The 23,935-nt window shown below is 43.2% G+C and overlaps 1 protein-coding gene across 1 annotated transcript in view; it reads left to right on the forward strand.

The window, feature by feature from the left end:
- Positions 1-17,679: 17,679 nt before the first annotated feature.
- Positions 17,680-23,935, forward strand: part of LOC140694412 (serine/threonine-protein kinase Nek7-like) — a 71,914-nt gene continuing 65,658 nt past the window's right edge. Inside the window, exon 1 of the mRNA XM_072957670.1 lies at positions 17,680-17,893. Coding sequence (XP_072813771.1) covers positions 17,837-17,893 — 57 coding nt within the window. The 5' untranslated portion in view covers positions 17,680-17,836. The remainder of the gene's footprint in view (positions 17,894-23,935) is intronic.

Raw genomic sequence — 23,935 nt, forward strand, 5'->3', positions numbered from 1 at the left:
GCTGCTGCTGATGGTGGTGGTGATGATGTTGACGATGTGGATGATGAGTGTTCACATGATGCTGCTGGGCATGTACATTTGTACAAGTTATTTACAAATCAATTTGACCAGATATGGATATATACATATACATATATATATATATATATATATATATATATATATATATATATATATATATACATACACATATATGCCAAAAGGCCTTTAAAATTTGAAAACATTTTGACCCAGTAGTTCCAATTTCAGAAATGTCTTCTATGGAAAAAATTGAATGAGTATATAAGAAATACGCACAAAGATGAATAAAGAGCAAAATGTTGGCAACAAGCTAAATGTTCAAAAACAGGAGTAGTTTAATAACTTATGGTACATCTTTACAATGGAATAGTATACATTCATGGTACAAGTGAATTCATTAATGTGGTAGTATGTTAATGATATAATATTAAGTGAAAAAAGGCAAATTTTCAAGTAGCATCTACAATATGATTCCATTATGGTACAAAAAGTATAATGTACATATGTCTGTTTAAAAGAACATGCACTTGAATTTTTTTTTTTTTAGTTTTTCCTTTAATTTTGTTTTTGTTTTTTTGTTTCATTTTTGACTTTTATTAGGTAGAATTGTTACAATTTGACTGCACATATACAATGTATTGCATGTAAATCTATATACACAATATACTGCACATTTAAAAAAATTTACATATATGTACTGTTCATTGTTTCTAGGACCACTTAGAGCTTTAGCTTTTTAAACTTACATAGTTATCAAAGGAATAAAGCCAAGCACAAAATAAAAATTAATTCAAAAAGATACATACACCCCACTTTTAACAGCAACATCCTTTATAATTGCCAAGATATGGAAGCATCCTAAGCGCACATCAGTAGATGAATGGATAAAGAAGATGCAGCACATATATGTAATGCAATAAAATTCACCCATAAGAAAGAAGGATATTTTGCTATTTGTGGCCCTTCATTCACTTTTCTTTTTCACTTCAAAACCCAGAGTTTTATGACTGGCATAAACATTTCTATACATGCACTTGAATATTAACAGTATTGAACCCTGGGCAATTGCAAAAACTTTCTTCTTTTTCACTTAGATACAGTCTTAATTTTTTCTACAACGACTATCTATTACCTTCACAAGTATTTAAAAGAAAGGCAAAAGGCCTTTGGGAGAGCATTTCACCTGCAGCCTCCACGCCAACAGACTGGCGCGGGGCTACCTCTGGCTGGGAGCCCGAGGAGATGCAGTGCTTCCGGGTTCCAAGGACCCAGTGGGCAAGTTTTCTCAGTGTCTACTGCAGACTCAGCAGACAAAGGACTAGCGTCTGGCCTGACTCAGGAGACGGATTTTGAATGTTGACTAAACGCCAAGAAGAAGGAAATGGCTGAGCAGAATCAGGTCAAGCTACTGCGATCAGCAAACTCAGATGCTTATGATAAGCATTCTTCTCAGTTTGCGTGGTGCAGTCCCAGTGGGCCTCTGGTCTCAGCACCACATGAATAACAAACACCCCTTTCATTCTTATTCTCCCTGCCCACTTGGAGTTCGCTCACTTGTTTCATTGTTCGCTCGTTTCACATTTGTTCTTCCAGCTGCTGCATTTCCTATATGTTGAAGGTGGTTAAAGGCTTGATTCACGTTCAACTTCTTTTTTGGCAAGAATCCTTCATAGATGGTTCTGGGTGCTGTATGTTGCCTCGTGTAGGGAGGTACACAGTGTCTGGGTGCCCTGCTTTCAGTAATACACACATTGACAAGTGGATTCATGTGGCGTCCACATGACTGAGTCATTGTAAAGTTTCTCATCCATTCATTCAACCATTTCATGGTTTCATCCGTGAATGAATGGTTGCATTAGAAGCTAGAAAATAGGTCTAATTACACTATTCCTTCCAAATTTATTGACTGGAATCCTTTTGTAGAGAAAAATGATCTTTATCAATTAGGACTTACTCTCTAGGATAGTAAGGGCTGAATAAACACTTGTCTCTTTCCCTTTAATGGTCAATTTTCAGAGTAAGGAGTTGAAACCCTAGTTGTTTCCAGTGAGGTCTACAGTTTCTATTTTGTTTTTTTGTTTTGGTTTTTTGAAGTTTTTTTTTGCTGTTTTTCGGTGGGAAGATTTCTACTTCCTTTTTGAAAGTCTGGTACCATGCTGAATTCATCGGGTCCTCCTTTAATTTAAATGCATTTATAAAACAAATTATCCTCACAAATTAGGAATTGTCCACAGTAGTCAGGGTTCTCCAGAGAAACAGAACCAGAACCAGTAGTATGTGTGTGGATAGAGAGAGAGAGAGAAAGAGAGAGATTTATTCTAAGAAGTTTGCTCATACCACTGTGGGCCCAGCAAGTTTAAAATCTGCAGGGCAGGCAGGCTGACTGGAGACCCAGAGAACAGCTGACGCTGAAGCTCAAGGCCAAGGCTTCTGGAGTCAAGACCTCCTCTTCTTCGGGGAACCTCTGTCTTCTTTTCTTATGGCCTTCAATTGACTGGGTAAATCCCACACACGTTAAGAAAGGTAATATACGCTTTACCCAAGGCCAACTGATTTAAATGTTAATCTCATCTAAAAAATACATACCGTGACAGCAATATCTAGACTGATGTTTGACTAAACATCTGGGTACCATGGCCTAGCCAAGTTGACATATCATATTAACCATCACGTTATCTCCGTATTTAAAAACAAAACAAAACAAAACAAAAAACTGGCAATACAAGTTAGGAAACGTAAAATGGGTGATAAGGTCAGGGCTTACTGGAGGTATTCAAAGACGCAAAAGGACGCTGGGACTGAACCAAACAAGAAAGGTCTGAATTCGTTATTTCTGTGTGTTCTACTGGCTTGAGCACCAGACCGAGAGGGGGCAAAAATGGCCCTCGTTCTGACCCTTCTCACATGGAATTTATACTGGGTCACTGAGTTTCAGAATCTTCACCTGAAAATGCAGGCTACTAACTACTGTCCTACCTGCCATCATACTTTGTTATGACAGCCAAGAGCAATTGCATATATTAAAGTATTTTGAAAACTCCAAATTTGTTATGCAAGAATCAGGTGTCATTAGACTGCTTTTGTCAGACAACCAACGAACCACAGAGTGTCAAGCAAATGTGCTTTGAAGATACAGTAAGTGCAAAGCCACATCATGATGTTCAATGACTTTCTCTTCATTTGAGAGAAGCCACCAGTCTTCAGACCCACTTTTTAAGAAGAGGGACTGTTGTTACTCTCCTAAGGGGAAAGGAATCAGAGCACACATTTTCTATATTAATGCCTTTCTCTATAAATTCGTGTTTCCCTTAGAATTCCTATTTCTGTGTGTCAACCAGGGAGCATTGACAAGTGCAAAGGATAGATTTCTGACTGGCTTGATTCATTCATTTACTTATTCAATAGGTTTTTATCAAACACCTATTATACGTGAGACAGCACGACAGGTGCTGTTGAAGACACAGATATGAATCAAGTCTAGATTCTGTCCTTGAGCAATTTACAGATTCTTTAGAGGAAGATGCCATAATTAAAAAAAAAAACCCAGTAATGTAATGTAGAGATTGAAATGTACCATGAGAGAGAGCAGTAACATCCCACGGAAATTCAGGGAAGGCGAGATCAGTTTCAGCTGAAGGCTCCAGACAGCTTCCTGGAGGAGGTGGCGCTGCTAGACTGAAGAATAGAGAGAGATTTGGGCCGGTGAGGCGGGACAGGGTGGAGCAGATAGAATCCGGACAGGATGCTGTCAATGCGGTGGAGAATACCAGGTACTTACAGGGAAGAAATAAGAAGGCTGTTTGAACATGTGCTATTGTGTTGCAATTTATAAATTCTCTCCTTTACCTCTAACTTCCTTCTCTATGCTTTTGGAGGAGATCCTAAGATTTATCTAACACTGAGATGGCAAAAAGACTTCCTCTGTCTGGGTGACCAGCTTCAATGCATGAGTAGCAGAAGGTCACATCAGGTCGGTCAGCTCAACGGAGCAGGTCATTGTCTGAGAGCTACTTAATCTGTTATAATTTTATTGTACTTGGGGTGCCTTTCAATTCTAAAACTACGATTCTAATGATTCTCAGAAATCAATGCTCGTCTGAAGGTTCTTTGACATTTTAGATATAAACCTTTCTTAGCTAGAGGACCCAATGTCCATAGTTCATAAACAGAAAACACAGAACTTAATTTAGCCTCCTTGATGATGTGGGGTCACCCTCAAAACAGAAGGGATCAGACTGTGCTGTAGCACAGTATTGCTGGGGTCCACAGAGGCACAAAGGGTAATATGTCCCCAGACTCAGTGGCTCTGGATTGCTCTGTGATAATCATTTTCTTTCTTCTTTTTCTGCTTGCTGTTGAACTGTTGAACATTCAATGCTCAGATTTTGATGCTGTCAGCATATCTACCCATTTTATCTCATTTTTGTTCTGTTTGCTGCTTTTATTCTCCATGAGTCTTGGGAGTCAGATCCCCAAGTTCTGTTAGAATTACATGTAAAGTAAGAGCAAATCAGCTCTGAATAAGGATCTAAGATTACTGCCATGGCCTGTTTCTTGAGACTTAGTGCAATGTGGTCTGCTGTTTAATTAAAGGTGCGTATGTCAGAGAGAGAGAGAAAAACACACACACACAGAGTGTATGTTTGCATGTGTGTGGATATATAAATGTGCTTTTCCTTTCTGGTGTTTTAACTGTGATTGTGTGAAGTCAAGCTCAGGATAAGTAAAACGTGACAGCCTATAATTTGCCTAAAGAAATTGAGAAGCATAGAAAAATCTAAGATTAGAAGAAATTCTGTAACATTGCATACAAGAGATAATCCTGGTTGCCCCTGAGATTACACAAACACTTTGTGAGGTTTATAAAGTAGGATAAGGAGCAATCGTTATCTCTGAGAAACAGCAGTTACATGATTAGTCCAAATTCCCATGGGAAATTGAAAGAAATTGATGATCAGACTTGAGGTCTCAGACTCCCAAACTGGAGTTCCTTCAGTTACTACGAAATGCTGCCCACATGATAATCATTATTCAAAATCAAAAGAAATCCTCTGCCTCTGAACTTCTACACCACATTGGGAGGGCACATAACCAAGCATGCGGGTTTGGAGTAGGTACCATGGGTCCCCCTAATCAACCACCAAGTGTGCTAAACAGAATCACCTGAAGGGCTTGTGAAAAACGTGGATGCTCAGGTCCCATTATTAAGAGTCTATTTTAGCAGATCTGGGATTGGGACCAGAAGTCTGGGAGAGATTTTCACCCTTAACTACTTAAGCATCCAACTCCATTGTAACTATAATACCGTTATCACTCCAGGTTTGGATTTTACGAGAAACGTAAATTGCCTTTGTGTCCCCAGTCATTTAGTGTTCAGGCTGGGGCTTTAGATAGCCAGAAGGTCATTGTTTTACTTTGTTTTGTTTTGTTTTTTCACAGCACATCCTTCTTCCTGCTGTGGCCTTTCCTGTCCGTCTCACTGTGTACTTCTCAGCTGCTTTGCCCACGCCTGTGCCAAGATAACAGAGTACCTAGGCATGCATGAGATCCCACCCAGTTTCTTTCTGTTCTCCCTCGACTTGTGATACTCAGCTGGAAGTGGTGACGAGGTTACTACCGGACGTTCTAACTGGCCGGGCCCTGCCTCACAGGATGGTTGAGGCTTTTTCAGCAATGATCATGTTTTTGAAAGAAGGGTCAAGTGGTTGAAGGTAATGTTAATAGTAAAAATGGTGACAGTGATTCAGCTGGGAACTCAAAGTATCTGACGGGGTTGAAGGCACACCTGCCAGATGCTACCCCAGCAGCAATAGGGGAGCTTAGTGAGAGTAGACACCAGAACAGGTGTTTTTAAACACATTACCTCATTTAAAACTCACGACAGTCCTAAGATGGGAATACGATTGTTCCTTTTTTATATATAATGAAACTAAAGTAGAGAAGCAATTGATCCAAGTTTGTACAGCTAGAAAGATGCAAAGACAGGTTGAAAATCAGTGTGGCAGGTGTAGGGTTTTACTTCTGGCCTACATTGGCACACAACCAGATTTGTGCCAGACTATGATCTGAATACACATTCAGATGTTGCAAGGATCTGAATGCTTGCCTGTGATCCTAAGCAATGCTATGGAGAAGGCTGGTTCCCTCTGTATACCTTGGGGGCATTGTAGGAAAACTGAACCATGTAGGTTCTAGAAGCTTTGTACCAAAAGGCCAAGAAATCTTCTGTACCCTGAAGTCAGTATCAGGGTCTGCGACTGATTCAATGCCTGGGGGAAACATGGCGGTCTCACTGAACACAGGGAGCCCTCTCCATCAGGGAGCCCTGTAGAATTCCGAAGAAATCACAGAGAAGGAGGCTGCCCACAGGTCTGCAGGACCTTGAGAGCTGGCCTGTGGGCTCCCTGCTGCTTTAGAGAGGTTCCAGTCTCCTTCCTCATACTTAAAATCAGATGTCAACATGATGGAGCTGGGTTGGAAATAGCATTGCCACCAATGAACGCTGAACCCGGTGGTCTCTGAACACCTGGGTGGCTGAGTCGCTAAGGACCCTGCAAATGAATAGGGTAAACACATGAGGCCTGGGTCTCCCAGCCAACCCTGTTCCAACCAGAATAGCTCAGCTGAAATATATTTTATATATTGAGCTTCTCTGTAAACTTCTATTTGAAGAAGGTATTCCATGTTAAGAAACATGCTTGAAAATAACTGTTTCTATCCTCCTGAATTCATCTATTATTTTTCCTAAACCCTCCTGGGCAGTTGGGGATCTGAAGTCTAGTCTCTGAGGCTGAACAAAGTCTGAGGAATAACCTCTCCCTGCCGTAAGCTCCCAACTTATCTGGTTGGTCTCTGTCTTAGCCCTTTATTGAGATGGAAAAGGGACCAATGTATCAAGTGCCCTTGATGGCAAAATTGTATCCTTGTCTGAGGAAAGGACAACTCTTCAATTAAACCTGATACTTCAGGTCACAAAGGGATGAAGGGACTACCACTCAGGTCCCTGTATATCACTGTGGAAAGAACATCACTTCTACCACTGTCCACCCTTAGTCAACTCATACCTGAGTGTCTATTGTACAAAATATCCAGAGAAAGCCTGAGTTCCCTTGGGCAGGGAAGAGTGTCTGGCTATCTAGCTCCAGCAGACGCCATTGATTGCCTGCTTGGTGATTATTTCCCACCCATACCCACCTCTTCTCTGCTGTGTTGACCTAAAACAAATAGATGGTGAGATATTTCTCCAGTAAAGATGGGTTTACTCAGGATCAGCAGAGGACTGCAATTTGGGGTCTGGAACCATGTGAGCCATGTGCAGGTCCCCGCAGGGCAAGGGAAAGAGAAGGCTTTTGCAGAGAAGAAAAGGAAGTGGGGAAGGCTACAGTAAACAGTGTCCATGGCTTTTCACTGGCTGAGTCCTGTCCTCACCAGGAAAGAAGAGGGGTCCTCCTTCTTCCTGTTGGGCTCTGATGTTCTGATGTCATCACAGGGCATGAGAATATCCTTTTCTGGTCTCCCAGCCCTAATATTTAATTGAGGTTTCAGGGTATTAATTTTTTTTTTTTTTTTTTTTTACAGCTGGCAGGGCCCATCTCCCATTGTTGAGACTGACAATATCAGATGTTCACTTTCAGCCTCTCGTATTGTGGACATGGGAACAGAACCCAGCTCTTTAGGGGGCTTCTGGAAAGGATTTTCTCTGTCTCAAAAGCAGTGATATATCAAGGGGGTCGGAAGGGAGGGTGTAAGCTCAGGGGTAGAGCATGTGTTTAGCATGCACACTGTCCTGGGTTCAGTCCCCAGATAACAGCCCAGTTTGGTGACTGGGGACTGTCAGGAGGAGGTGAGGACCATCATGCTTATGAAGACACTTCCTCATCAGGATAGTCCTGTGGCAGGAGTAGTGGGGCAGAAATAGGGAAGAATGAACCGCACCCCCGTGCCCAAATCAGGCTGCTGGGCATGACAGCTCGGAGAGAGGCATTCCTTTAATCTGCGGCCAGAAAGTGACTAAGGTTGAACTCATGGGACTCCCCTTGGTTTCCCTCCCTCCTCCTCTTCCTTCCTTCCAGTTTTCTTCCTATAAAATTCTTTTCAAAAATCCTTTCCGGGCAAGTAGTAGTGTTTGTACTTTGATGACACGGTAGAGGGCCCTGGAGTTGAGAGCACCTTATTAGCACTTGCTGTCGCTGTGCTGAGACCTTGCTCGGCTGGCACCCCCTCAGCTGGCAGGTCATAGGATGCTTGACTGCGGTGCTTGACCAAATTCAGTAGCTTAGACCCATATGTTGTTATTTTAAAAATCAAACTCAAATGTTTCATTTATAGATATTGTCTGAAATAACTATTCCAAACACTGTAATTTAGGGAGTCAATCAGATTATATATGGATTCGAAACGAATGGATGACTTTAGGTCTGTTTTAAACAAGGAGTGGGGAGGTATTCAGGGGAGACTTCTGTGTGTGCTGAGAGATGTGTTCCTTCTAATTTTCTCTCTCTCAATAATAATAATAACAACAACAACAACAACATGGTAGCAAATTCCTCAGGAGAGCCTGGGGCTCTGGCTGCAGCGGCCCCTCCCCCCCCTCCGGGTCACCCGTCAGGGTCCCGCTGAGACTCAGGTGCTGGGCGCGGGCTGCTGCCCTCGGGTCTCGGCCTGTGTCTGGGGCTGCACCGTTCGCGGGCGGCCCGAGGGGCAGGCCTGCGCCGCGGTGACGGCGATGCCCCCGGACACACGAGCCACGCGGGGAGCAGGCTGAACCGCTGCTGCTGCGCCCCGAGCGCGCCCCGGCCTGCCCCGTGTGCCGTGTGGTGCGCGTGTCCTGCAGTGGGGAGCGGTGGGCCCCGCCCCGGACCTGCGCCCCGAGTCCGGGCGGGGTCACCCAGGCCGAGAACCGCTGACTCGCAAGGTGCTCTCAGGGCTCACTTTGTTCAGGGTGACGTGTTAGAAAAGATCTCCTTCTTGGGTCTGAACAGCTGTTCGCTGTGGGAGAAGCGTGCTGGGGCGCAGAGAGGAGGTGACGGCGGCGCGCCGCTTCGCGCTGCCCCTCCGCCTGCGGCCGGCGCTGGGCGGGCGGTTTCTTGTTAGGTTTCCGAACTAGGGAAGGAGTGCAAGTGAGGAAAAAGACAAGCAGAACAGCAGCTCACTGTCGCATTTCTTTTTCTTATGAAACACTGGGGAAAAAAGTTTACTGTGGGGAACACGAAGCAGTGCCGTTTCTAGGAAGAAGCAAGTGCCGCGCCGCCGCGCGCCCCTTTGCGCTGGCGTCGGGCGGAGAGGGGCGGTGTGGCGGTGTGAGGGCCTAGGAAGGGACATGTGTTACTATCTTAGTTTTCAAGTGTAGAATTTTCGGTTTGCTACAACAAACCAGAAAATTACCCCACGTAATATTTTTAAAGACATCCGCTTTTTGGCACTTTTGAGTTCTAATAACATGGCTTTTGCAGTTTAAGTTAAAAAAATGTAACTTTAGTCTCAGAGTTAAATAATAATACAGAATGAAAACCTTAGATCACAGACAGTTTGTATTAATTGATTCCCTGGGAAGCGAGTTACAGTGAAGCCACAGCACCGATTTCGGGAAGTGATCAGTTGGCTGACATGTGCTCATTTAGTATTTGCATCGTTGGTCCCTTCATGTGCTGCAACCTTTGGTGTCTAAGATGCTTACATCTTACAGGTCGATGTATGTTAAGGAGGAAGGTAAAACTGAGCCAGCAGATGTCAGCAAGAACCATAATAAAAACATTGGTCCTGATTATATCAACCTTTATTTTGTTACTTTTCAGTGATGATGCTGTAACATTGAGCAACCTTAGAATGGTGTTTCCGTGGACACTTGCCTGTGTTCTTGCAGACGTTTTAGGGAACATGTCTGAAGTATAGCAACGGCTCTAAAAAGGTTTAGTTCAAAGAAAGATCTTTGCCAAGTGCTGTGAACTTTTCCTCACTCCAGTCTCTTGCAAAAATTCCACATAAATTATTTTTTATCAAAAAGTTTATATTTAACAGTTTAAATATTTCTCTGGTCATCTGTATTCTACTTCTTTCGCTTTTCCACCCCTGTTGACTAGTCAGGAACTATATGCATTTTATAGGAATCGGAGTAGGGATTCCTAAACAGCTGTCCTCATGGAGGACTTAACTGTCCAGTGAAAATATGGCACTTGCATTTTTTTCAGCATCTGGTTATCTGTTTTATTTTAGACAATTCTAGTTCATTGAACAGCCAGAGGATGGTAATGTCTGTCTTTCCACAAAATTGAAAGGTTTACTAATTTCCGAACTAGGGGCTTAACAAAAATTCAAATCCTGTAGGCATATATGATATCCATTCCTTTGTGATGACCTTATTAGAGTAAACAGAGTGAGGGCGGAGAACCTGAGACCACAAGGAGCAAGTATGAGAAGTGGGATGGCTTGAGGTGCTTTTCGCTTTCTCATTTCTTATCGTAGCAAACGAAGACCTTCTATTTTAAATGCATCCTTCACTTATTAAAATCTAACATGACCTGAGCAGTCCCATTCCTACATACCCATGCGAGGTGAAACTGAGGTGTGAGCCTGTGTGCAGGTGTTTGTAGTGGCCTTATTTGTAGTAGTCCTAACTGGAAGCAACGCAGATGTCCCTCAGCTGGAGGATGGCGCGTCAGTGAACATGCTGCACGCGGCAACATGGGTGAGTCTCAGGTGCGCCCTGATGCGTGAAGGAGGCCACGCTTAGAAGGCTGCAGTCTGTGCGGCTCCGTTTGTATCATCTCCTGGAGAGGGAACTAACGGGACAAAGGGCAGAGCGGGATTGCCAGGCATTGGGGGAGGACTTGACTATAATGGGACACGGGGCATGGTATGGGCCGATGGAACTGGTGGTAGTTACAAGGCTAAATTTGTCAAAATGTATAGAAATTGCACAGGAATAATGGCAATTTTTCTGTATATAAAATTTACCATAAGAAGTGCTGAATGAATTTTATAAAAGATAACGTAGACTAGAAAAACAAAGAGCGCGCTAGTTTGTACTTTTTCTTTTCCCAGACGTTCAATAGGAGCCTTAAACGGCTTTAATTCCATTTACCCTTCTCCTTGTATATTGGTTTTCGTGTGTTCAACTGTAGATTCATTTTTAATTTTACAATCAGTTTTATCTCTTATATATTTGAATGGCCCTGTTTGCCTTTTTTTATGATTCCTTCCTGCGTCTTTAGCCTTCTGTCTGAGAGCATTTTTATTCTGTCTGTTCCCTCTGCTGATTTTTGTTCATGTGTCCTTATTTGCTAGAGTGTCTAGTTTTTTATTATGTGCTGGAGATGATATGTGCAGAATTGCATGTAGAAATAATTTGAAGCCGAAGCTGTTCTCTTTCTTCAGAATGTATTTTTACTTGTTTTTGCCAGGAGCTTGGGATGTTAGCTATCAGAGATGACCTCAATCCAGTTTCAAGATTTCAAATGATTTAATGCTGAGATTTGTCAACCAGGGCTGAGGCTTTCAAGGTCTTAACGGAAATCGTGAGGGTGTCACCACAACCCTTTGTGGAGCTGTGGACTGTAGTTTGTGTCTCTCGCCCCAAGCAGGTGACAGTGCTGTATAGCCTCTCAGCATCGTGGCTGTGCCCTCGCAGCCAGTGCCACACTTCGTGGAAAAAGAGGCCTGGACGTTAGAGCCACTTCTCCTAGGCTTCCCTCCTTCCTCAGATACTGGTGCTTTAAGTCTTTGATATTTCCATATCTCTGTGTTGCATTAAAGCAGAGTGAAAAATATTTCTTTTGTGTTATTAATTGTCCTTGGAGGAGAGGATTGGTCTGAATTATTCTGTGCCATTATGGAAGCAGAGGCTGCCCATACTATTTTTAATTCCCATACATGTATACAAATGTGCTTTTCTTAAAAACTGATGTGTTAAGACATTTTTATTCTATTATGCAACTTGCTGTTTTTGATTTAGTATATGATGAATTCATATTACAATCATAGGTGACTATGTGTTTGTTGTATGTTTAACTCTGTGCCAGGCACTGTGGGAGTGCAGTGATGTATAAAACAGATAATTTCCTACCCTTATTTGGCTGATACTTTGGCAAGATAGTTACCTTAAACAAACAACGACACAATTATCTAACCGACAGGGATAAGATAAGAGCAGTGTCCTTTGAGTACATATAACATGGAAGTTTGTCTCTGCATCTTGCCTTTTTCACTTCACATTATACTGGGTACATCTTTAAATATCATTAAAATTTTTAATAAACATTGGGTCAGTCTAGTGTTCCATTTTGTGTACTTACTGTAATTTATTTAGACATTTTTATATTGTTGGACCTTTATGTTGTTTCTAGTTTTCCTTTATGATAAATGGTTTTTAATATACATTCTTGTATGTAATCCAACATTCAGTCACTGATTTATTTCTATAGGATGGAGTTGTGGGATTAAGAGTCGTGAGTAAAAGTGTATGAATAATTATTAATGTTCATTGTCACATTGCTTTCTAGAAAGGTTATTAATACATATCATAAGCGTTGCATATAATTTAAAAGTATGTGTCATTTTGAAAGGCTATCAGTTATGTAATATTTCTTTGTTGCTTAGATTTGTGTTTCTTAATCAGTGATACTCAACATGTTTTGTATTTATTCCTGATGTCCATTTCTTTGTGCCTTTAAGACTGTTTATAAAATTAAGACAGAACCCTCTGCTTTATGAATGAAACTGCAGGACTAGTTTTAAACTAGAATTAGATCTTCTACTACTTCTTTTTCAGTGCTGCAGTTTTATTATTTTATACTTGGATTTCCATTTTTAACTTGTTCCTTTGCTGAGAATACTTTAAAAAAGTTATTGTAATGAGTAGCAGGAAATAGCTTGCTGTTAAAGTAAATTGCTGTTATTTGTAAGTGAATTAGTATGTGTTTCTCAGTTTTAATTTCTAATATGGGAAATATTGATAGCCAGGACCCACTGAACAAAAGGGCTTTGGGGTTCTCAGATAAAGAGATCCTGAGACCCCAAAATGGGAATTTTGGGCTGGACCAACTGAGTAGATGGAGATACATGTAATGAGATAAAAATGATTAGAGGAGAAGTTGTTTTTTTTTTTTTAATTTTTTTGGAGGAATGGGAGATGGAGTCTTCTACTGAAGAATTCTGAAGACATCAGGTGGTCATTTGGATATTGGTGTTTGTGGCTCAGAGCTCAGAACAGGTGCCTCTAGTGGAGTGGTAAGTTTGAGAGGAATCATATATGGCTAGTGATCAAAGTCCTGGGACCAAATGGGATAATTTAAGAGAACGAAGGTTTTTAAAAAACAGTGAAGAAACATGTCTTAGAGCACTCCAGCTTACACGTTCAATAGAAAAAGTGGCTGCAGTGTGGGAGAAAGGCCAGGGGAACTTCTAGAAGGGGAGACGGTTGTGCTGAAAGCTGGTTGAGGTCAAGTAGAGGCCCGGGGAGGGTGGGGGAGGATTGTCATCTCTTGTCTGGACTGTTGCAGTAGCTTCTTGACTGGTCTTGCTTGTGGCTGTGAGCACCTCTCCTCTGTCACATGGCAGGAAAGGTTGTATTTGAAAAATAGTGAACTTCTGTCTTAGCTGCTTGAAACCCAACATAAGCTCTTTGATACCAACTGCATAAGTAAATATCATAAAAGTTTTTTCATGAGCTGACACCTGCCTGTGTTGTTAGCCTAACCTTCTCACATTAACTCCCCACGTCCTCTCTCTCACCGCAAGCCAGCTTCAATTTTAAATTACTTATAAGATGTTGAGCTCCGCTTTTGAGTATTTCAGTGTGTTCCTTCCTTTTCCCAGATTCCCTCTCCTCCTTGCCTCTTCTGGACCTTGTGAGTGTGTCTTTCTTATTTAAAAGCCAATTCGGGCAGCTCCATCTTTGGGAAGCCTTTATGGATTGAAGATTGGGTGCCGAATTTATTTAATTTGATCATAATTGTACTCATGATTGACTTTAGGCTTACTAAACTGTAGCAGTAATTATTTGATGCTTTTATGACAGAGATACATGCATTCGTTCATTAAATAAATATTCGCTCAGCACCCATTTTGTGCCAAGCATTGACCTAAGCCCTGGGGGTGCAGCTGTGGATGACACAGGTAGGTCCCTGCAACGTGGAGTTTATGATCTGGAAGACTGAATGCATAGTTAACATATTTATATATTAAAATGTGTTTTAATTTTATTTATGAGGTGATTAGTGGGAAAGTATTACATATAAATATCTTTGACCTTTAGAAATATGATAAATAATGGTTTTAAATCAGTATACAAACATTCTGTAAAAGCATTAAGACTCCGGTGACACAAGGAGTCATGTTAGATATTATGTAAAGACAAATTTCTTTTTGTTCATTGTGTTACTAAGCTTACATGCAGCGTGAGGGAGTCGCACAGACCTGTGTCTTCTGAGCAGGGGGCCTTTGACCTCTGTCTGGGACGCTGTAGAAGGGGCTTTCCTGTCAGGCGGATCGTTAGATTAAATCACTTCTAAGATTTCTTTGATTTTTATGTTTCCTTTTCTTTTTTCTTAAACTTTGGCTTCTTTTCTTCATTGTTTTATCTGCTTAGACGTTATCTCGTATCAGCAGGCATGGTGGAGCCCTCCTTGCTGTAACCCAGCACACGGCTTCTCATAGTCGCTTCTTAGGGTAGTCAGACTGGGGGATATTAAAATCTGTTATACAAAGAAAGCATTTTGTGATTAAATGAGTTAGATGTAAGTAAAGTTTTTTTTTAAAAAACTGCTGGGCTGCTTCAGTGCTTTAGTTTGTTGATGTTGACCATGACTTTCTGAGAGAGACTGATACAGCAAGTAGTACTCCATAGAGGTCTTTGACCAGGAAGCCCTTTTTTTCATGGAGTGTCTTGTGAAAACTGTCTGAGGGACACTAGAGGTGAAGTGTTGATGCTAATGATTTATATTTCACACTGAAAGGTATTCTAATTCATTACTGGGATTCTCTTTCTCCTTGCCTCTCCTCCCTCCCCAAATCCAACACTATATAAATAAAATGGAAATAAAAGCAAAAATTAAAAAATAAGACCTAATCAAATTTATAAGCTTTTGCATAGCAAAGGAAACTATAAACAAAACAAAAAGGCAACGTACGGAATGGGAGAAAAACATTTGCAAACGATGCAACTGAGAAGGACTTCATTTCCAGAATATACAAACAGCTCATACAACTCAGTAACAAAAAGGCAAACACCCCAATGAAAAAATGCAAACATTTCTCCAGTGAAGACATACAAATGGCTAATAGCAGATGAAAATGCGCAATATCACTAATTACCAGAACAATGCAAATCAAAACTACAATGAGGTATCACCTCACACCAGTCAGAATGGCCATCATTAAAAAGTCCATAAACGATAAATGCTGGAGATTGTCGTACTAAGTGGAATAAGCCAGAAAGAGAAAGAAAAATACCATATGATATCACTCATATGTGGAATCTAAAAAAAAAAAAAGACAAATGAATTTATTTACAAAATAGAAATAGACTCACAGACATAGAAAACAAACTTATGGTTACTGGGGGGAAAAGAAGTGGGGAGGGGTAAATTGGGAGGTTGGGATTAGCAGATACACACTACTATATATAAAATAGATAAACAACAAGGTCCTACTGGGAATTATATTCAATACCTTATACTAACCCATAAAGAAAAAAATATGAAAAGGAATACATATATATATATGTACAACAGAATCACTGTGCTGTGCACCAGCAATTAACATTGTAAATCAACTATACTTCAATTAAAACAAAATGAATCCAACAATGTACAAATATGATTATGTATCATGACTAAGTGGGGTTCATCCCAGAAATGAATACTGGCTTAACATTCACCAAAGTGAATGTTCAAAATTCAACATTTTAACAAAGTAAAAAATATATGGTCAGCTCATATACAGAAGCAGCATTTGACAAAAATCTAACATCTTTATAAAATCTTTCAGCCTGATAAATTAGGGCATATGGGGAAAACGTGCATCTTACATTAAATGTAATAGTAAATGACTGAATACTCTTCTCCTGAGGTAAGAACAAAAAGAGGGTGTCTCTACTTCTGTTCATTGTGCTGGAGGTTCTAGCCATTGCAGTAAGGCAAGAATCTGTAAGAAATCTGCTTGACCTAATAAGTGAGTTTAGCACACTTGCAAGATAAAGGGCCAATATATAGAAATTAGTTGTGTTTCTGTACACTATAATAAAATGGAAATAAAAAGCACCCACTATTTATAATAGTATAAAAAATATAATATACTTAGGAAATAACTTGGAAACAAATGTGAAAGATGAGTACTGAAACTGAAAACCATTATTGAAAGAAGTTAAACCTGAAATAAATGAGATATCCTGTGTCCTGGATTTGAAAACCCAGTATTAAAATGTCAGTTCTTCCCATATTGATCTATAGAGTTGATGTAATCCTAATCAGGATCCCAATAGGCTTTTAAAAAAAAGTAGAAACAGGATGGTTCTAAAATTTATATTAATATCAGATATGATTAAATGTATGTCCATAGCAAAGCTGCACTATACACCAGTTAATTTAGTGTATGTCTGTGCAGTTGTTTGATGTATATGACAAGGATGATAGAGCAGTGCTGCAGTGGGGTGTGGGGTAAAGGGTCATCTTTTCATCATGTGATCTGAAGGCTACTGGATAGGCATATATGGAAAAAGAAACTAAATATTGACTTCACCATAAAGACAAACATTTAATTCCAGGTCAATTGCAGATCTAAATATGAAAGGCAAAAACAGTAAAGCTTACATTAGAAGATAACACGAGAATTTAGGGTAAAGGAAATAATTCTTAAAGAGTACCCCAAATCATTAATCATAAAGAGAAAGATTGATTAAGTAGGCCATTTATGAATCTCTGTTCATAAGTTAATTAAAAGACGGCATTGGGAAGATTTTTTTAAAGAACGACAAGTCATAGGATAGAAGAAAATATTTGTAATACACATGACCCATGTCTAGAGTATTTTTACTGCTTTTTAAAGAGTATGATGAAGTGAAGATGTGTTTTAGTTTCTCCATCTGTTGATCCTGTTTAAGTGGACCCTAACTTTTTAACCCACAAGATTTTAGTTATAAAATTACTCTTAGGAAGAGCCTAGAGATACTTGGCATTTGTTTCCTTTGTAGTTCGGTCTGTGAGCTTTGTGCAGTACTTGGCACATGACTGGCTTCAGCCTACTGTGTTTGCTGAATTAATGGATGGTGTTTTATAATTACAAACAAAGTGTGCAAAAAAGAGTAAACACTCATATGAGGACCGACCTTTTCAGTTTAAACCTAAAAAATCACAGGAAGCATTGTAGTTGGACATAAAGAACAGAAGTACTAACACTTTCAGAATATAAAGAAGAGGTGCATTTTAGGAATGTGAAGCACTGGCCGTGATTACATGAAGCTGACCACGGCGATGATCATCTTGTACTGAGGAGGGTGAGGGGAAGCTTTTGTGCTCTGTAAGACATAACGGAGAAGGGAGAATTTCATCTCATGAAGCAGGATTTTCTAAGCGTAAAATGCTACTATTGAGAAGAATTAGTTGAGACAGTGAATATTTGTATTAGCCAAACAGAGCTTGGATTTAGCAGATGGCAGATAAAAGTATGGGATGTCTTACTGGGCACTTTTGAAAGATTAGGTGAAATTAACATTCACAAATATCAGGTGTATGATGAGCAACTCAGATTGTTAATGATTGCATTATTTACATTTCAACTTTACATTTTTTGCAGAGTTCTGAAGTTCCTGTTGCATTAGACAATGGATGAGCAATCACAAGGAATGCAGGGGCCACCTGTACCTCAGTTCCAGCCACAGGTAATTGGTTCTGATGCTGCCGCCATGAGAGAGAGAGAGAGAGTGTGTGTGTGCACGCGTGTGTGTGCGCAGAGAAATAGAGATACAGTGAAGGAGGAAGTAGTGCATTCACAGTTCCTTTAGGAACTGAGGTAGCTGGAAGTGCTAATTATGCACTTACAAGTTTAAATCTGCGTTGTTTATATTTTCAAATACTGTTTTAGAAATATGGACAGACATGGAAAAAAGGGCAGCTGTAGCTGTAACTTGAAGTGGATGACCTGTAGACTGAGAGTTGACATCAGGCTTAGGGAGGAAAACAGAAACGGGGGCAGTGCCTGCGTGTTTCGTGCCCGCCTCCGCTTTCGCCGGGACGCCTTCCGGTACTGCCCCTTTGCTCGCTCCCTCTGACTAGGGGTGTGTTTCTCCTGTTCTGGAGTTGCTTGTTTTCTGCAACATAAAACGCAGTTAAAGGAATGTTTACACGCACTATTGAAATTGATTGTTTGGCCTCCAGTGCGCACCGTGGATGCTTGCCACGGAGTCCAGACACGTGGCGTGTCCGAAATGCCGTCCCCGCCACGTGCGGGGCGGCACCTCGGTCTCGTGGTTCCTCATGCCCGCGGCTGTGCGGCCTCCGCGGTGTCTCAGAGTTGCTCTGCGAGCCTTGGCCCAGATTTGCTTGGTAGTGATTCTGGCAATGAGGAATCCATAGGTGTTCTTTCACATGAGCTCTGGAGCAGAGAAGTGTGGGGCCTCGGGTCGAACAGCTGCCCTGTTGCAGCGGCCCTCAGAGCCTCCGCTGTATTACTGTGCGCTGGGAGGTCCGGGGGCCCTTGCAGGGTGTGGTGTTTTCCAAACTAATTTGACTGCAGCACCCTTTTTTAGAGCACATCTGTTGGCTTCTCTCGAATCAGTGTCTGTGAAGCGCAGCTCGGGAAATACTGCCTCAGAGTAAACTATCTTTTCTGCCTCTGTACTTTATTCGTTTTTCACCCTTCACCTCCCTCTCCAATGTTTGAAATCCTGCCCATCCTTCAAGGAGCATCTAAAATGCCACCTCCACTCTGAAGGTTTTTCCGATTTTGTGGACGTAGTATTTTTTTCTTGGAAACTTGATGATACATTCTTCGTATGTCTCTTCTGCTGTTTCTGAGGTCTTGGGGTCATTTCATATGGACATTGTCCTTATCTTTCCTGTTGGGTCAAACTCTCCGTAAGGATTCGGGCTGTGCCCTACCGCGGCTGCCCCGTGGTCCCGCAGCTCTGCGCGTGGAGCCGGGGCTCAGCACGGTTGTGCGATTGAAACCAACCAGCGCTTCTTCACGTGAACGTGTTTAAATTATCCCTTTACTTAATTGCACTTTCAGTTGCTTTGTTATGCCTTTCTGAATTCTCTGTACTGTGTTTGGAAGAGACACCTTTTAGCTTAGAGTAAGGCCAGTATTTTAATTTCAAGATGATTTTTTTTAAAATCTACCATTTATATTTTGTGCTACGATCATAAATTTGTCAAGGTTATAGTAGGCAGCTTCTTTCTGTTAGATACAAACATTATCTTAGTGCTATTTTTACAGACATGCATGGATACTCTTGTTTCATATTCGTTGTCTCCAGTGAAGACAGTGAAAGAAGCAGCTCTCAGATTAGGGAGTTTGTCTTATGATTTTGAAATGTTTGGTTTTGAACAGCCCTAAATTTCAAAGGAAAAAAAGAATGAGCACTGTAATTTCTGCCTCCTACTGACTCACCGATCAGGGAAGGTCAGAGTGGCAGTAGGAGGCGAAAATGAGAGTCCTGGTTCCCTGGGACCCACGGGCTACCACGCGGCATAAATGTCAAAATCACACACGTGGTTCTGCGTCTCTTTCACGTGGTTCCATTCCTCTCTTCCTCCTGCCGCTGCTCCCACGTGGAAATCAGCAAGTGTCACCCCAGGTTCTCACTGCCTGTGGCAAGTGTTGGGGGGAGGGAGGGTCTTCTGCCTCTGCATCCAGACTGATGGTGTGAGGTTACCCGACAAGAGTTTACAGGCGTTACTGCCTATTAAGTCTCTGAAAAATGTTCCTGCTCTCAGTAGCATTATTTTAAAAGGCTGGCAAAGGACAGCCTCTGCTCGGGGTTGGCAGCCTGCTTTTGTTTTGTTCCACACCACTGGCCTGAATAACGGGGTGATGCAGCAACATATGGTTAGCTGAGTGACTGCTTCCGCTTTTGAGATGCTAGTGCATGTCTGGACAGAAGCAGCAAACGGAGGAAGTCAGCTTTCTAGGTGTCAGAGACCAATTCCCTGTGTTATGACAAGTGATGTGTATTCTTGGCATATCTGTCTTTTCCTTGTTCTGAGATGAATACTCTGACCCCATAATGCATAATATGTGGTTTCATTTTTAGTACAGTGTGAGTTCCTTTTTTTTAAGCCTTAGAATGTGAGATTTATGTATCTATTTTTTTGTATTATTGTCATTCTTTTGAACTTAGTTTTTTTTTTTTTTTTCCTATCAGCTTCCCTTTCCTTCCCTTTTTCTTTCTTTGATTCCTTTCATTGAAGCCTGGAAAGTACTGAAAGGATTTATTTGACTGGATTTGTGTCCTATATATTCACATTGCTTTTGGACTCTAGTTTGTAGAACAGTGGATTTGGCTAAATTTTTTAAAATGCAAACTGTATAAAAGATGGTGACAGAAATAGTAAAATGTCTGCTTTTTAGTATAAGACAAATTTTAAACAATGGATATTTACAGCTAACAATTTGTGAGTTTTTAATTTCTGGTCATTGAGTGAAGAGAGCTATGATACATTCAATTTTTATCATAAAGATAAATATAAAACGATTACAATCAGCATGCAGCGTAAAGACTTTGTGGGAGCGACTCAAGGGAGAATTAGTTTTAGTTGGAATAGTCGTCAGGACCTAGGGTATAATTATTATCTGTAGTTTGAAGATGCCCAGTGTGACACTGGCTCCCTGCGAAGGAGGGAAAGCAGCCCAGATCTACAGGCAGGAGAGTTGGTGCTCCTCCTTTTAACGGCTTGGAAGGGATAAGAGTCTCATCTGGGAGTCTTCCAACCCGAGCCTCCCCTCAGGCTGGCCGGCGGCCCGGCCTGCCGCCCCGAGCTCGCGCGCCTCTGGGAGCGAGCAGGGCGGACAGGGGGCCGGCTGGGTTGAGTGGGTCACCTCCCCCTCTCTTTAGCCCGTCTTACAGAACTACTTTCTTTGTGAAATAAAGGTCATTGTGTCGTTTGCTTCTTTTGCTAAGTTGAGTTTGCCAAGGTTTTGTCCTATGGCATTGAGCACAGCCTCCGTTTTCAGAAGCCTCTGCAGAAGTTGAGGTGACGTTCTCCGCCTAACAGCCTCATCCAGCCGCTTTATTGCTGCAGGTCTGGGGGATGGAGTGGCGGCTGCTCCGAGGGAAGAGACCTGCTGTAGTTAGAGCTGATGCCCTTGAACCTCCAGTGAGGCTCAGTGCTGCCAGCAGTCCTGTCGTTGGTCCCCGCGCTGCCCGCTCCCCAGCGGCGTCTCCTGTCCCCCCTCCTCAGAACCCCCACTCCCTGTCCTCTTTCTCAGCTGCTGTGCCCTTGCTTCCTGTTTCACCGACAGACGGAAGCAGTCAGACGAGGACTTCCCCGGGACCTGCAGCGCGCGGTCGGCCTCATCTGCCCTGTCAGCTGCGCCAGCCCTGCCCGGGCCACCAGAGCCGTGTGCAGCCCCACGCCCGGTGGGCTCTGCGTGGCGCTGTGTGCTGCGAGGTCTCCCATCTAAACGGCGAACCAGAACAAACCCCAACCAGAAAACGGCTTTCAAAGTCCTTCTTTTCTCCAGCCGTTCACCTCTCTCTCTGTTGCCTTTTGCTGCTGAGTCCTTAGCTGTGTAGGTCTGTGTCCTGTTCCCCCTTCGCTCTCTTAGGTGTGCTCGGGGGGGGGGGCTTTCTCCCCTCCGTGCCGCCGCGGCTGCTCTCGCCCCGGTCCCCGGGGCCTCCTGTGCTCAGTCCCTGCGCCACCCTTAGACCTTGTCTTCCTTGGTCGTCAGCTACACTTGAGAGAGTCGGCCGCATTCTGTTCTTTGAAACCTGTTCATTGCTCTGCTTCCGAGAGCCTTGTTTCCTTCTCGGCTTACTGGTCTGTCCTTTGCTGACTTCCCTCCCCTCCTGGACTCTTCGCAGCGGAGCACTCTGCGGCCCAGAGCGTCTTGCCCTATGTGCGCTGCTTGGAGATCCCTTCCAGGTTCATGATCCTGAGTATGGTCCACGTGCTGGTGGCCTCTCTACTTTAGACTGGATCTACCTCCTGATCCCAGACGCGAGCAGCCAGTCACCTACTTGTCATCAAATTTGCGTGTCTCAAACTGGGCACATGTGAAACTGAACTGTGAATGTTCCCACAAACTGTCTGTGTGCAGGCCTCTCTGTCACAGTTGGCGGCATGTCCCTCCTTTGATCTGCCCAGGCCAAAGCTCCTGGAGACGTCCCCGACCCCCCATCTCTCGCATGTCCTGTCTCACCGCTGACAGGTCCCGCAGCGCCCCCTTCTGCATACACTTCGGGTGGGAATACTTCTTGCCTCATTTGCTGCTGTCACTCTGCTCAGTTATTTTCATTTTCCCTGTAACTTACTGGAGTCACTCCCCAGTTGGTCTCTGTTTCTGTCCTGTCCTCACTTCAGTCTACTGTCAGCATGTAAGTCAGGGCAAAATTATTTAACATTTAAATATAAAATATACAATTTCAGTCAAATCATATCTCTTTAAAATCTAGTAGTTTCTCATCCTTCCTCATCGTGGCTCCCCCCACTCATCTTCTTCCAGTGTGTGTGCAGACGCCACCTTCCTCGGCCGTCCCATGAAAGCCGACCCTTCACACCCACCCATTAAGCCACTTATCCCTTCTATTTTGCTCACTGTCTTTCCTCTTTCTCCAGAGTATAAACTTCATTCCCAGTCTCCAGAACAGTACCTGGAGCACATGGTAGGCATTCAGTAAACACTTGCTGAAGACAAACGTGGTGTCAAGTCAACCCATTCTCTTTCTTCTCAAGCACCACTTTTTAAATGAATATTAAAATATATCAGTATCTCTAGAATTTTTAGGCACAAGTTCAAGCAGTGGCGCATACCTCGGTGCCCCCATCAGAGGGATGGTAGGAAGCCATTCTTGGCATCGCTTTGTTAGACTAGACGTGAGGAACGAGCCTGCATCGCAGCAAGGAAGAAAGCTGAGAGAGAGAGAGAGAGAGAGAGAGAGAGAGAGAGAGAGAGAACTTCCTCCAGGAAGAGCTTCCACAGCTCTCTGAGCCCAGGACTCACGTACGTTGTCTGAGATGTCTGAGCTCTTAATGTACCGTTTTACTCTTTTTTTTTGGTAAAGCCTGTGTGCAAATGTAAATATATATATATAGTAAATGGTTTATTAGAGAAAACCACGTACAGCCTGCACTTCTTACTGACTTTCTTTCCACCTCCTTGCTGTACCCGGAGCGAGCCTCCTCCCCCCGTGGTCGCTGTCCCCGTCACCTGGCACATGGGGCGGCTCGCTCTCTGGTCCCCGCGCCGGGAGGGTCAGCGGCAGAGGCTCACCCTCCGCATCCGCAGAGCCTCTTCCAGACCCCACCCGCTCCTTCTTGGGAGGGGGGCTGGTGAGCCCCGCCGCGTGGAGGCTCCGTCTCGGCCTCCCGGTGGCCCCAGGCTCCCTGCCTCGCCGTCACCTGCGTCTCGCCTTCGTCCCGGGCGCAGTGCCGCTGCTGCTTGGTTCTCACAGCGCGGCCGCCCCGCGCCGAGCGGTTTGCATGTCCGTCACCCCCGACACCAGGCCGCCGCGCACACCTCGCACACGGGGAGGCCCGGGCTCGCCCGGCCCAGGTCGCACGCGGCCCTGGGGTGGGGCTGTCGGCCGGCTCGCTCGCTTCCCGGCAGACGCTCCTCACACACTTCCTGGCCAGTCTCACCGCCTCAGTCCTCGTGACCCTTCGTGTTTCCGGGCACCTCCGGCTCCTCGTCTTCGAGGCGTGTTCTGGCCCGGCCTGTCCTCCCTGTGTCGGGTAGCCCTGCCCGCCTGGTTGTCCGGACC

This window comes from Vicugna pacos, unplaced genomic scaffold (assembly GCF_048564905.1).
Source record: "Vicugna pacos unplaced genomic scaffold, VicPac4 scaffold_21, whole genome shotgun sequence".
Lineage (NCBI taxonomy): Eukaryota > Metazoa > Chordata > Mammalia > Artiodactyla > Camelidae > Vicugna > Vicugna pacos.